The 15,933-nt window shown below is 45.5% G+C and overlaps 1 protein-coding gene across 1 annotated transcript in view; it reads left to right on the forward strand.

Moving 5' to 3' along the window:
• POLR3B (RNA polymerase III subunit B) overlaps positions 1-15,933 on the forward strand; it is a 1,027,565-nt gene that overhangs the window by 316,281 nt on the left and 695,351 nt on the right. Inside the window, exons 10-11 of the mRNA XM_086921773.1 lie at positions 1,451-1,573; positions 10,139-10,258. Coding sequence (XP_086777899.1) covers positions 1,451-1,573; positions 10,139-10,258 — 243 coding nt within the window. The remainder of the gene's footprint in view (positions 1-1,450; positions 1,574-10,138; positions 10,259-15,933) is intronic.

Raw genomic sequence — 15,933 nt, forward strand, 5'->3', positions numbered from 1 at the left:
CTCCACTCAGCGCCACTCCACTCTACGATACTCCATTCAGTGCCACTCTCCTCTACGCCATGCTGAACAGGAGCCACGCTTGTGTACAACATGACTAAAACAAATTGGCAAAGGCAATAGCTCTAATATAAGCAAGATCTATTGGCTTTGCTCATGCTTGTTTTATTTTTTCCGTTGCTGAAAAGTATCATCAGAAAGCATTGACAAAGCCAAAAGGCTTGGCTTATTGGCATTTCCAATGTTCGTTTTCTATTTAATCTGTTTTTGTCATCTATTTTTCTTAGTTTTTTCGTTTTCAAATATTTTTTCCAAAAAAGGGCAAAAGGTTTCAATACTTTCGAAAAGAAATGAGATTGTTAAATGAAAATATGGGAGTTTTTGAGGTTGAGCCCGACAGTGGTAGTTATTCTAAGATTATGTATCTCGCAAATATTCCGTCCCAGGAGAACTGTTGTTATAGACAAGTGACATTTTCCCAGTTGGATACATTTCGCTCCAAAGTTTTATTTGTAACTCTTTTTCATACTGTTGAATAATTTTAGGATTTTTGTAAAAATGCAGCATAAAAGAGTACAAGGGCTGGCGTAGAGCTCTGGTCACAGAAGTCCTGCGTCTACCCCCCTAATATAGAACATTCTCTTAAAAGATGTCATCTTAGCATTGTTTATTCCTGCTTTCTGAAGCAGTTGCTGATCAGTAGCCACTGTCAAATTATTTTCCGAACAGTTAAAGTTTTTTCCTAGCCTGCCTGCAGTGCATCATTTTTCATCTAATTTAGGGTTCATGCTATTGGTGTTTATGATGTGGCAAGATCCAGGCAGCTTTGTTCAGGCCAGGACATTGGCACCATCTGGAAACCACAAAAGGTTGCACTGTTGGCGGCAGACTTGAAACACTTCTTTGCAAAGCGTTCTCTAAACCTATTAAGTACTTTCTTAGCTGGTTCAGCTATTTTCCAGTGTGACCCATAGTACGAAAAGTGTCGAAAAATCTACAAAATAACAGATGCAATACTTTTAAGATCTGAGTCTGTCAACTTTCTTACACAGAACAAATAAATCTGTACTGATCATTAATTCACCGTGAATCTTTCGAGACACCCACAGACCAGCTGTTTTTTTCATTCTATAAAACGTTAACCGACAGTTGCTAAATCGTCAACGTTTTCGTTTGACTCATTAGGGCCAAGTATAATCTCTTGTAAAAGGAATGTGTTAATGTTTGCATTCTCCATATCGTTTGCCTTCCCTGTTAATGTTCACGCTTGCAGTTGTGATCTCTTCTTGGCCGGCTTGAGCATGGCCTGCCAGTGCCAGATGGCACCGAATCCGTGGGCGAGCCCGCATGGGACGAAGCAATACTGGCACACAATGGTGTATTAGCATAAGCAAATGTCAGTGGGCGAACACAAAGCCAATTGCAATGTCTGTGTTTCTTCTTCCCCCGATAGGCCATGGGTGTCGAGAGTGACCAGGAGATCGTGCAGATGATCGGGACGGAGGAGAATGTGATGGCTGCATTTGGACCCAGCATGGAAGAGTGCCAGAAAGCGCAGATTTTCACACAAATGCAGGTGTGTTCTCACTTCAGCCCGATGGACAGAAAAATGAACCTATTACACACAGCACAGAGTAGTTGTCTCTGTTTATTTTGAATACTTGTACAAACTGAATGTTCTTGCTTTGAGGTCTGGCATGTCGTAAATTGTAAGTGTGGAAATTCATCCATAAATGACCCCTCTACTCTCTGTCATGCTTGTATTTGTCAGAGAGATGCATACGTTCCGGAGCCACCGCACTCTCCCTCTTCCCTCAGCTATGGAAATAAACGGGGGAGGGCCTTCTCTTGAGACCTAAGCTAGGTCCAAGCTCGTGCTCAATACTCTTAGTCCACTGGCAACGTCCCATTATCAACCAATCTTGACAACCCTTCAGCCATTGGTTTGACATCACTCACCAATCATTTTTTTGTCGTAATCCACTTCATCATGCTGCCTATAATTTACGCATGCCTACGTATGTACAAAACTGGCCATTTGATGATTATACCCACAAGCTATGAAAAATAAGTAATCCATTCACCATGAAGGTAATTTTATCCATTTGACTTGTGGATCACTTGTCAGTCAATGCTCCTGACATTTTATAATCTGTTAAATGTACTGAGGGGAAGACTTGCTATTATTGTCATTCTTAATTAGACCTTCTGTGCCGCTCAATCTGCTACAAGGCCGACGCTGTCATCGCACCCCACCTGCGGGACATCATCAACACCTCCTTCGACACCGCCACCTTCCCTGAGAGCTGGAAGCACGCCGAACTCCGCGCTCTACTAAAGAAACCAACAGCGGACCCCACCGAACTCAAGAATTACCACCCCATCTCGCTCCTCCCGTTTCCAGCCAAAGTCATTGAGAAGACCGTCAACAAGCAGCTGGCCGCCTTCCTCGAGACGAATGGATCCCTCGACCCCTCACAATCTGGCTTCCGAGCCAACCACAGCACCTAGACCGCCCTCATCGCTGCCACCGATGACATCTGAGCCCTGCTGGACAACGGAGAAACAGCGGCCCTCATCCTCCTAGACCTCTCCGCAGCATTCGACACTGTCTGCCACCGCACCCTAGTGCAGCGCCTCAGCAACGTCGGAATCCAGGAGAAGGCACTGGAATGGATCATCTCCTTCCTCGACGGAAGGACACAGAGAGTCCGCCTACCACCGTACAAGTCAGAGGCCACCGAAGTCATCTGCGGCGTCCCTCAAGGATCCTCGCTCAGCCCCACCCTCTTCAACGTCTAGATGAGCCCCCTTGCGGCCATCGCACGCCAACACAACCTCAACATCATCTTCTACGCCGACGACACCCAGCTGATCCTCTCTCTGACCAACGACCCCGCCGCCGCCAGAGCCAACCTCCACGAAGGGATGAAAGACGTAGCCGAGTGGATGACGACCAGCCGCCTGAAACTGAACTCAGACAAGACGGAAGTCCTCATCCTGGGCTCCTCGCCCTCCGCCTGGGACGACTCCTGGTGGCCCCCCGCCCTGGGCACCGCACCCAAACCGACAGACCACGCACGCAACCTGGGCTTCATCCTGGACTCCTCCCTCTCCATGACCAGACAAGTCAACGCCATCTCCTCGTCCTGTTTCAACATCCTGCGCATGCTACGGAAGATCTTCCGGTGGATCCCCTTCGAGACCAGGAAGACGGTCACCCAGGCCCTCGTCACCAGCCGACTGGACTACGGCAACGCCCTTCACGCCGGAACCACCGCCAAGCTCCAGAAGAGACTCCAGCGGATACAGAACGCCTCAGCCAGACTCATCCTCGACATCCCCCGAAGCAGCCACATCTCCGGACATCTGAGAGACCTGCACTGGCTCCCCGTCAACAAGAGAATCACCTTCAGTCTCCTCACCCACGCACACAAAGCCCTACACGACCAAGGCCCGAGCTACCTCAACAACCGCCTCAACTTCTACGCTCCCAAACGCCATCTCCGATCAACCAGTCACGCCCTCGCCGCCGTCCCCCGCATCCGAAGACCGACAACAGGAGGAAGGTCCTTCTCCTACCTGGCCGCCAAGACCTGGAACTCCCTCCCTCCCGACCTGCGCCTGACCCAAGACCACCTCTCCTTCAGGAAGAAGCTCAAGACCTGGCTGTTCGAGCAGTAGCGGCACCCCCCTTCCCCCCCCCCCCCTAACCCTCCCCTCCCCAAGCGCCTTGATACCCTCCGGGTGAGTAGTGCGCTTTATAAATGTCTTTGATTGATTGATTATAAGTAAGGCTTTGCAGCACTGTGGTCACTTTATGTTAAAGTATTTCTGCCTGGATGTACGAGACTACTCAGTGGTGTCTTAGAGTAGTCGTTTGTTTTTCAAGTCAGCTAGGTGCAATTACTACCAATTACCCATATATCACTAGTTGTGGAGTTGTACTGTAACGTGCCAGTTTTTGTAGTCCTTTCTTTTTGCTGTTCTCGATTATAAAGAAGGCTTAGGGCAGTGTACTGCCGCTCAGTGTATGCATAGCACCTTCTATTACTGTACATAGACTATTAGTTTTCAACTTGGAATTAATGCACTTCAAGTTACTTTGCCTTTTTTAAATCTGTTCATTATCGAGCTGGTCCTTATCCAGACTGCAGCATCTATTGTGGCACATTGGAGTCGCTTATGCCATTTTCAGAACTAACAGCAATAAGTACAAGTAATTCTGACTTCCCCTTAGTATCATTATTTAATGCAGATGTCCCAAAGTGTACAGAAAGTAACAGAAAGAGTGCATTGTTGAATTTCATGTTAGATTGGCTTTTTTATTTTATAGAAATGGATGCTAATGCTGTTCATAGCATAGAAAATAAGTGAGACTACTTTTTATGTGTTTTTTGTTACAAAAAAACACCTCTCTTCGAATCTTTCCAACTAACAGTGTTTACTTGGAAAAAAGGCTGAGTTAGTTTTTTTCACTCATATAGATCAGCAAAAATATTTGCATTATTAAGTCATATCACTTCCACCACTTCAGTTAGATCCGAAGAGCCAGTCTCCCACTTTTGCTGCTGTAGATGGATTTTTACCAGTTTGCTAGAGCTTGTTCTTTTAAGTCATGGCTAAGCCTTCACACTTCTACACTTTCATAAATCCTAGATCACGCTTGTCTATGTTCTCACACTTTAACACTACATCCGATTCAGACTTTGTCTCGTAATCAAATCTGCCAGTCCATAATGTGCTCCTCCTGATACTTGCAGCCCACAAACTATTAAAACTTTCTTTCTCCTAGGTCCTTCTCTGCTTAACCTCTCTCATCATTCTCTCATCTTTAATCATTCCCTCATATTTGGCTCCCATGCTTTAAAGTGTTTGTTGGACAAGCCTACAGCCATATCTTCCACTCAATCAATCTATTTCCAAGTGCCCCAACTATTTTTTTTCTCTCCACAATACTGAAGCCCATAGTTCTGATGGATACGTCTTACCTCCGATTGCTCATCTCTATAATATACCCAGGGTCCAGACTGGATCCGGAAGACACACTGTTGCTGCCATAACAGAAATATTAAACTGTGGATACCTATTCAAACTCTCAGGCATGCAGCACCTCCATTCAACAAGTTACGAAATGAGCTACCACAAGGTCTCATCTTAAAGTCTCTGCTGAGGTTGGGTCATCCATCTTGGAGCTTCGGGCATTAGTGATCTACACATGGAGGTTCGCCCCTGTCGAAGACTGCTCCAAGGGGATATCTTTCTGCTTTAGAGGCTCTTGAGGTGACTGCATTGTTTGTAGGATCTCTTTTGTATTTGTGGTCTACCTCCATGACTCCATGACCGCATCCTTCCAGGGTGATCCATCCAGTGGGATGGGATTACATCCTAGGGTTTTCTGTTCCATTGCCCAGTCCCAAGCCGCCTCAGGTGATTCCATATAGGAGGATTTAGAGTTGGGAAGATGAGCATATATTGATGTTTCATAGCCTTCAGCTTCCGTTTGACTTCCTTTGCTTTTGCACTTGGCGAGAGTAGTGCAGAAAGACAATATTATGGCCTCACCTCTTCTTTGGATCACATCTCTGAACCTGTAGTTCAGCAACTTGGCAATTATAGGAAGAGGAAGGCCACTGGAGGTGGCCTCTACGCCAATGATCTGTGAGCTTTAAGATTATAAAGCATAATGACAATTTATCCACAAATATCCATGAGGCGGCAATCCAAGATCCAGAGATTTCACAGCAACTGGTCTCTCTGATCGATCCGGGAAGCCAGTAAACTGAAGATTGCGCCTCTTTACCCTGTTTTCTTCATCCTCTACTCGCTCTTCCAGGATCTTTGACATTTCAGTTAAGCCTTATACAGTTTTCTTGAGCTCCAGGACAGTGGCATCAAGTTCTGCTATATGCCCCTCCTTCTCAGAGACTCTTGACCACACTGGTAGGTGATGATGAAGGGGAATTACATCCATACCCACTTCGCCAACCTACATCTCCATCGCCATTCTCTAGGCTCGTATGGCTTGCAGGAAGGCACGTCTGTGGTGTTGTGGAGCTGCTGAATGGAATCCCCTTTGCTTATTACTTTGGTTGCTTCAGATGCTGGGGCTGTAAATGTGTCTATCTTAGAATGCGCCTTCGAGGTGAAAGGCCTCTTGCGACCCAATATCATGGCTTCTGGGGTAAGCACGGATCTCCCTTTATTAAGATCACCAATAACTGTCTCTTCCAGTCCTAGCTGATCAGTCCTCAGCCGGTGACAGTCAGGCTGTCAGTTTAGGAAGAAGCAGTCAGTCCCTATCTCAGGACAGTCGGTTCACAACAGTCACTCCAATCCACCTAGCCTCACATCACTCTCCACAGACCGTGCCTTCCAAGGAAAAAAGCGAATCCGCCACAATATCTTGTTCGGTCATGTCTGGCAGTTAACAGAAAATTAATCTCAGGATCACAGCCTTCCCACTGCATGGATTCTAGCTCCCACCGTGCCCAGAAATCATTCACACTCAGTGATCCTGGAAGCGGTGAAATTACTGAGAACAGACTCCAGCCTGCTTGCACTGCTGCCATCCTGGACAGTAACGTGCAACGGGAGCTGCACTCTACACAGCCCACAAGTGTAGCAGCTTCACTTGGTCAGTGATCCAGTAATGCAGGGGGTGGGGTGAAGGGGTTTGTTGAGCAGTGCACTCTTTGTCTGCTCTGCACAGTCCCAGGGCCCCCTTATTCGGCAGTCCCCCTAGCCCCTTACGCTTGTCTGCAGGAGTCCATATCAACAGAATAGGTTCCAAGGGCGCCACACATTCCCCACTAAGCCTGAGCTAAGGGCCATACATCGCCTGTCAACAGCTCCATGAATGTTCACAGGCAAAAAAGGAAGGGGGATAATATAGTGATCTTGTCAGGGGCATTCTCCATCCAAAACCTAGTACTGGCATTGTATGTGCCCAAAGCTCACTACCACACCGCACCAGGGATTGTAGGGCCATTCTCCTGTAGGGCCCTTGCTTCATCTCACAGTTCTTGTGGGTTTCAGGATCAGCCCATCTGACACCCCACAGGTGGTGGGTAGCAGTGAGCATGGAAATCAACCGCTTCTTCCCTCCTCTACCCCATGCTTCTCCAGTCAATCAAGGACACCCGCAGCAGGGGCATCAACCTGGGCCTGTAAGGGACCGCCTCAACAGAGGCTGATGAGATCAGTTAACACCTATTGCTGTCCTCAAGCAAACCCTACCAGCCCCAAGGCTTTTGAGCACCCACGCTGGTACAAAGCTCTTACCACTCGATTTGGGTAGGGGGCTGTGGTAGCCCAACATGCCCCCTTTCTATGCTGTGGATCCCGTCCTGTTCTTTTGCTTAAGGCTCCACAGGGCTTTGTGTCAATGCCATGCAGGCGTACAGTGCATGATCCGGCCTCCTTATGGGTCCTGTAATTCTGAGGGACCTCCCAGCCACCGTCGGCTCAGGATCACCGGCCGCCAGCTGCCATTTTGGTTGAGCATAGACAAGCAGGGTCCAGGCTGTGAGGATACATTTTTTTGGCCACCCTCCCAAAAATATGTTTCGATTTTCATTCAGGGCTGCCCCAGTACATGAATATCTTTGTGGGAGGAGGGGAGTTAAGGGGTGGTTTACCACACGCCAGCAACCAGGATCATCCCGGTTTCTTAGGGGAGTGACCACTATCTTGGCTGACCAGGCCACCCCCTCAAGCCCTTCACTTTTTAAACCATCTTAAATATACCTTTCCTGCTACTAATCACTCTTTAGAATATCTGTTGTATTAAATTATTGATACCTAGGATATTTGTCTGAGAATTTGTCTATGGCAGGGTTTGCTGCTTACAACCATGTCACTTATTCTGCAACCAAGAAGTCTTCTCCATTTTTCTGTCTTCAAGGCTTCCATTCACCAAGTCTTCTTCTACTCCTCAGATAATTAATTTGGTACCAGCAGCAGAAAATGCCTTTACTCATTTGAGTAAATGGAGAGAATTGTTACCCAAGATTCTTCAGCAGTCTAATCTTACTATGGAAGATAAGGTTAACCCTCATTATAGGCAGCCCTTAATTTGTAAAAGAATAGGTGTCAGTGCCCATATTATTCCCGGAAGCCCTTCACTGCTGCTGCCAAATGTCGAGTTACCAAATAAGAAGGCTGCCTAGTTTCAGTTTCACCTTATTCCTCTTTCACCCACCAATATGGTGCCCCAGCCCTATATGTTACTCTTGTATATTTCGTTCATCCTTGCTTTCTCTCCTTGCCGTTGTTTTATCGTCTTCTTTTTTTTCTACGTTTCCTTTTCCTGCCTGGTCCCTAAAAAAGAGTGCAGTGGACCCCACCTGCAACCACTGACTCAAATTGAGCACTATTATAGACCAACACCTGAATTCCAACCTGGAGATAATTGTTTATCAGCTCAATTCTTACCTACCCACCATCTTGACCAGATATTTTAGATATTTTGTCATCTTCAAACAGATCAATCCAATAGCCGTTCATTTGAAACTATCTTCTTCCTGGAAATCCATCCAACTTTCCATTTGCCGTAGTTGAAACCATATGATGCTGAACTGTATCATCGTAGCCCTCCACCACCAGTTTTTGTTCATAGAAACTCAGAGTTTGAGATCACTGATATTTGTGGTTCTGGATTTTCCAAAGGTCAATTAGAATATCTAATACTTTGGGAAGGGTACCCTCTCACTGAAATATCTATGGTTTCCTCTTTTTCTGTTCATGCCCCAGTCTTGGTTCATCATTTTAATCGAGCTAATCCAGATAAACCATGGTCTTTGAGGAAGGGGGTGTACGCTTATTATAGCACTGTTGCCGCTGCAGTTGTTTCCAGGCCAATATGGACATACCCAACATCGCATCCCCGCTGTGACTGTTTGCCTCACAAGAGTCGTCTTTAGCTTGCTGCCCTCTGGCTACGTACTCCTTACCGTTGGGTGGCGGTAGACTGTGGCATAACACCGAGGGTTTCTCTTAAGCCTCTGTATTGCATGTCTTGGCTGGCAGCCGGTTTTCAGGGAAGTTTTGAAAGCCAACCAGCCTTATGGCAGTATAACAACAGGCTTTATTCAGTTCCAGTACATTCTAAGCCATGTTTTATAATTTCCTAGTTTGGTGCTGCAAATATGTTTTTCATAGGTCATTCCCAATATAAATGAGAATCTACCTCCGGTTTCTGGTGGTAATTTCCTGCTTTTTCAGATTTTAAGGCTGCAGAACTATTTCTGGCTTGCGTTGTAACGCAGTCAAGAGTCTGTTACTCAGCTCGCACCAGTTTCTAGCCCCACTTAATTCTGTATTTCAGTCCTGTGCTGGCATCTAGTACTGGCCTTTCTTGAGCCCAGTCATAAATCAACATCTTTAGAGGAGTTTCTTTTTTATACCTTGTGGCTTTTTCCTCCAATCATACGATTCTACCATAGTTAGCTGGGCCTTCTAATGTTTTTCTTCTAAAGATTCATGGGTTTCTAGAGGGCTTCTCCCATACCTCTGATTCACCAAAACAAGGATATCACTGAAGACTGAGGATCAAGCCTTTTACAATTGTGGCTTAAAGTTGTTTTTTATTTTTAAAGACAACTGTATAAAGGATCTTCATTTGAAATATATTTATACCTGATTTCATCTAGGTTACTATTGACTCTGTAGTAATGATATTTCTTTTAAACAGCATTCGTTGTTGTACTGGAGATTTCCCCCAAAATATGTTCTGTGTTTTACTTCTGTTATCTTTGTAAAAGAGCAGCAAGCCCCCTTCATCCATACTTTTTCTTAAACTGGAAATCTGGAAGTTATTCCTACTGCCCAAGGCTAAACAAAACATTTTTTAATGATTAGATAGGTTTCTTATGTGATTAGTCATGGTTCTGTCCAATAGGAAACTGGTATTATGGCATTATTCGTGCTGATATCTGTTAGTAAAGAGCATTTGCACCTGGGTTGCTTGGTTCTTGGTTCTCTGAAAACTGCTCTATTAATGTACCTGCTCTAGTGATGTACCAATGCTTCCTGTGAATTCTGGTTAGTTAGACGTGCACAGTGCATGTGAATGCTCCAATTATTGAATTACCAATATTCCTGTTTGTGTCTTTCAAAATCTATTGCACTTCTCTCATAGGCATTAAAATACATTGGCAATAAGGTGCGGAGGCAGAGGATGTGGGGAGGAGGACCCAAGAAAACAAAGATTGAGGAAGCACGTGAACTGTTGGCATCTACCATCCTGACACATGTTCCTGTGAGTGATTTTGTTGTTCAGGGAGGATGTTTTTGATTTAGAGAGCTTGTTTCTGAGCTATGAATTGTGTTTTATGATCAGTTCAGATGTATTTAACAACTTTTTAAAGCTACAAGTTCCGGAATCAACCTTCACAGAAACTGTCTTAGTCCAGTCTTATCAAAGTAAGTGTAGTTTAAAAGGAGAAAAAGAAAGAAAGGTAAAACATGTTTTTTCATACCAATTGTTTTGTATAACCTGTAGATACCTTACTATTACATTTGAATGATTTATGAAAATACCCACGCCTAGACCTTTTTTTATCCAGGTTGCAAATATAACCTTGAATAGTCCAATTTAATGTTTTCAAGTTTACTTTTTGGGTTGTTTTGTGAATATAGAGTCCTGTGCGTTACTAAAAGTGATGTAGGTCAAGTCATCTCAATCCTCTAAGTCCATCCATAGGGATCCAAAGACACAATTCAGAGAGTCTATCAGAGTTCAATAAATTGTTGGAAATAAATTGAGCTTGCACCAGTGGACTTAACAGTACAAAATTTCTACTCCGTATTTTAAGCAGGCATAGAGAAAGTCAGTAAGTCTCACCTAAATGTTATGTTATGTTATTAAATTATTTATTGAGCGGACTATCACTGATTAGTTTCTTGGCGCTGTGATCAACAGTAGCATAGGCCAGGGTGAGTGGTGGAGAGTTAATTAAAATGCTTGTCTGAATAGCCAGGTCTTCAACGCTTTCCGGAAAGATAGGAGATCATGGCAATACTGGATCTCCAAGGGGAAAGTGTTCCAAAGGCCAGGGGCAAGTATTGCAAACCTGCGGCCACCAGCACTTTGAGTTTGAAAGGGGGGGTCTGAAGGAGGCCTTGATGGAGTGAGCGAAGGTTGCGAGAAGGAACGTATCTGGTGATTAATTGGTTGATGAATTTAGGGCTTTTGCCGTGCAGGGACTTAAAGATCATGCAACCTGCTTTAAAAGTACAGCGTTGCATGACCGGAAGCCAGTGCAGTTTAATGAGAAGGGGAGTAGCTGCATGCCACCTTGGTTGCTTTAGAATCAGCCTTGCGGCATAGTTCTGAACCATCTGGAGACGCTTGAGTAGATAGTTGGGAAGACCCAAGTATATGGCATTTGCGTAATCCAGATGGGACAGAACAGTGGCGATCACAACCTGGGTGATTGCTTCCGACGTTAATAATCGTCGTACCTTCCGAATTTTTTTAGCTGAAAAAAGCATTTGGAAACCACCTGGCCCACTTGTGCTTTTAATGAGAGATCGCTATCCACGATGACTCTAAGCGTGTTGGCCGATGGTGAGGGTGACGGAGCTTGACCCAGATCTGATGGCCAGTAGTGGGGGCCCCAGTACTTAGAGCTGTCCCCAGTCAATACCAATTCAGTTTTACCTGGATTTAATTTCAGCTGGTTTTGGTCCATCCAGGATTTAATAAACCTCATGGTTGACTGGAAATGGAGAATGGAGTTTTCAGAGTTATCGATGGTAAAGAGTAGCTGTAAGTCGTCAGCATAATTGAAGACTCTCACCTGTTTGTCTCTGAGGGTTTGAATGAGAAGGAGTATATATATGTTAAAAAGGTGAGGAGACAGGGAGGAGCCCTGTGGCACTCCACATGTGATGGGCTGTTTAACGCCGGTTAGGTCTCCCAGGCGGACCGCTTGACAGCGGTTCTCCAAGAAGGACCTCAGCCAGCAAGCCGCCGTGTCCCGTATGCCGGCCTGTCCGACACGGTCGATCAAAATGTTGTGATCGAATGCGGCAGACAGGTCTAGGAGCACCAGGGCCTGGGGGGAGCGTCTATCGGCACAGTCTCGCAGTGTGTCCAAAACTGTGGTGACCACTGCCTCTGTTGAATGTGCTGGCCGGAATCCAGCCTGGTGGGGGTCAAAACAACAGGACTCCTCCAAAAAATTAGATAGGCAGTGTGCCTCCAGGACTTTTGCCAAGTAAGGCAATAAGGAGATGGGCCGGTAGTTCGCCTTACAGGCTGGGTGAGCCCCAGGTTTTTTCAAAAGAGGTATGACCGTGGCTTCTTTAAAGGCAGATGGTACTATGCCCGAGGTGAGGGAGTCGCTTAAAAGTGCAAGGGCAGGGGCCGGGTAGGTGGAAAAACACTCTTTTAGGATGCGGGGGTGGGGGCAAATATCCAATGGGGAACCGGATTTGACTCTTGTCGTAAGTTCCAAGAGCTGGACCTGAGTTATGGGCTGAAAATTTGTAAGGGTGGCAGTACTGGTCTTAATTGCCATACCAGTCGTGATTGGGCTCACAGGTTGAGGAATGCTGGTTTTAATGTCTGCAATTTTGGCACTGATTTAGGTGTTGAGTGAATCACACAGGCACTGGGTAGGAATTACCTTGGGGCGGACATTCTCCAAGTTCGTCAATTCATTAAAAATAGAGAAAATATCCTTAGATTTGTTTGAGGAATCTAGGATTTGGGAAGAAAAGTAATCCGCCTTTGCTGCGTAGATGGCATTCATGTATTCCTTTCTAGTCCTGACATATTTAATTTTTAGCTCAGGGTCGTATTCGCGGCGCCAAAGGCGTTTTAGATGACGTAGGGCCAGTTTCCTATTTTTTAAGTCAGAGGAGAACCATCTATTGGCGTCCGTACACCGTGCCAATCTAATTCTTTTGTACGGGGCATGAAGATTGCTAGCCGCTTGTAGCCAGCCTGTGAGAGTTGATACTGAAGAGTTTATATCGTTGTCCACGGGGGGGGGATGGCATGTAAGAAAGCAGTTTTGTCTATTGCATTCAAATACTAGCTAGCCCCCCGGCGATTGGCGCAGTGGTCCTAGTCGGGGTGATACATACTTTAAATTTAAGAATTAGGTGGTCTGACCAGAGGCATGGCAAGGTTATCGGGGTTGTTACACACATGGTGTTGGACCACACATGGTCTAGGATGTGACCTTTGCAATGGGTAGAGGAGAGCACTAGTTGATTAAAATTTAAGTTGGACAGAAGATCGGTCAGTTCGGCCGATTGAGGGCCCTCCGAGGGATCTTTGTACCAGTAGTTAAGATAACCTACTAGGAAGATCCTGGCGTGATCAAGTGCCAGATTAGCAACTTGGTCGCTTAGGGCCATAGGGAACGATGGCATCGCGGTAGGGGGTCTATACAAGAGGACACATGCTATTGTCATGTGGGGAGTAGCAATTTTTAACAGTAGGTTGTCTGTGTTGACTAACGTCAGACAAGTGAGGGTGGTGACATCCAGGCTAGAGTGGATAATTGCCGCAACTCCTCCTCCCCCTTTCCCCGTGACACGGTCTGCCTGAATGATATAGTAGTTAGGTGGCAGAGCCGCTATTATGTCGGGTGCGGAGGTAGGAGTTAGCCATATTTCTGCAAGTAAAAGAATGTCTGGTTTCTCCGTGTCTAGCATCAGAAAAATGTCCATCTGGTGCTTGACAAGGGCACGGGTGTTTAGATAGAGAATAGTAAGCGACTGGAGAGGTTGGTCAGGTTGTATCTGGTTATTTGCGAGGGTGGTCAGGTGACAGCCCTGGCTAAGGATACCATACTTGCAAAGCCGACTGAGTGTTTCCCTTGATAAGTATATATGAGCTTTGTTATTGCACTCCAAAAGGTCGGCCCTGGAGTAGTGGATGGATCGGGCGGTATGGTATGTCCCTGGCACCGGCTGGTCGCGGACGGGCGCAGACGGGCTTGTCTTTGGCGCGTCTTTGGGGCGCCGTCGACGCGCCCGCTGCCCTCGTCCGCTGCGCTTCCGGGGGGGGGGGGGTTTCATTTTATGGCTGTAGAGGTGGGAGGGGCCGAGCACTGTGCCGCTCGCCTGCTCCTCACCTAAGATGGTGTCTTACACTCTAACCTCAGCAGTGCCTAATCGGCTGCAATGGGGCAAGCAGAAATAGTGGGCGGGTGCAGAAGCAGATAGAATGTGTGCCCAGAGTGAGCGATCGGTAAGTGGAGCACAAATTCACTTTAAAAAGTAATCTTTTAAAAGCTATACGCAGTACACAATTACACAGTAAAATGAGATCTATTGGTCTTGTCAATGTATTTTTAGCTATGTTGCACAGCAGTGTGGCCACTTTTCAACATGGCTGAAAGTAAAGATAAAACTATGACTCGGCTATAGCGAGTTTTTTCTCGTGGGAGGGGGTAGTGGGGAAGGGGCAAGCAATAACTGGCATCAAACGGGGGAAGTTGAGCCAAGCAAAGACACGATGAAGGGGTGGGCTACGGTTCAAGCTATGACAGGGGCTTTTGTGCCAGTGAACGATGGTAAATGAAGAGCCCAGAGATATTTATTACCGCTTCCAGGTTACACAGGGTAACCATACCCATCAATGAAGAGAGCACTCTGGGGGGTGAGTTCCGTGAATTAATTGAAACGGACTCTGGCCAATCAGACGCCTTTCGGCTACCACCTTTTTCGATGTTTCTCGGGCACGCCAAAGCCACCTTTTTTTTATATGCAATGCTTTCTTCTATTGACAACACAGAAAAAGGACCCCAATCACAAATGCGAATGGTTCCGCCATTTTGACACTGTGCAATTACATTTCTACAGCGGCTATTCTTACATTTCCCATCCTAACATTCTAAAAAGCAGTAACGTCAAGTATACATATTATTTACATTCTATTGATATGTTGTATACATTTTACATTATTGCGTGACCTAATTCTATCATCATTTTTACGTAAGATGCCATTAAGTTAGACAATCCCTTTGCCCTGTAGGGGACATTTCGCCACCAAATTACACAGAAGTATATATTCAGTGTCAAATGTCCATATCACACTTGGTTAGTGCCGTATAGCTTCATCACGCACTGTATGGGCTAATCTTTCAAGTAAGGTTGCCAACCTAAATCTATTTTAATCCTAAATTATACATTAATTAAAAACCTAGTGGCAGAATAAAGCGGGTTTCTGAACATGTGATGTATCTATCGCTTAATTAATCCTAACTACGATACTATCAATTTGTAATGAAAGAAAGGAGTGAAGATAAAGGGAGGAAGGGAAGTGAGGAACTGAGAGACCTCTTTTTATAGGGACAGAAATGTCAGAAATATCATTTTTTCAGCCCTCCTGTGATTTAATCTAACAAATGTACTGCCAATTCCTTGCTACTGTTCATATCCAAGGGTGTTTTTGTCTGTAAATCTATGATGTAGCGGGATTCAAGACGTCTGAGGCATAAAATTCTGTCTCATCCCCTTGGGTTTACTGTGACATGATCAACACAATAGAAAGTGAGAAGATCCCTGTTACGTTGATGTACTTTATTGAAATGTCTTGCGACAGGATATGTCACATCCCTGTTTGTTATGGCCCTCATATGTTCCAATATTCGTACCTTTGTAGGATGGATCGTACTGCCGATATATTTTAGGCCACACAGGCAAGGAATTTTTAGGATGGCAAAATCTTTTATTTCTCTGAAAGCTTGTTCTACGGTAGGGCCTTGCACAGAGCAATGGTCAAAGACTTTCATGGGAAAGTCTCTCCGATCCAACCTGCATTTTCTAACATATCTGAGAATGAGATGAAGTTTTACAATAGTGTCAACAGCAAATTTCACATCTCGGATCCCCCACCCCTTATTGCTTTCCCTGAGCTTCAGTTAGAAGAATCTTTGTTTCTTCTTCAAAGCATTAAGTCGGGCTCTCCTT

Source organism: Lissotriton vulgaris, chromosome 1_1, assembly GCF_964263255.1.
Source record: "Lissotriton vulgaris chromosome 1_1, aLisVul1.2, whole genome shotgun sequence".
In the NCBI taxonomy this organism is placed as follows: Eukaryota; Metazoa; Chordata; class Amphibia; order Caudata; family Salamandridae; genus Lissotriton; species Lissotriton vulgaris.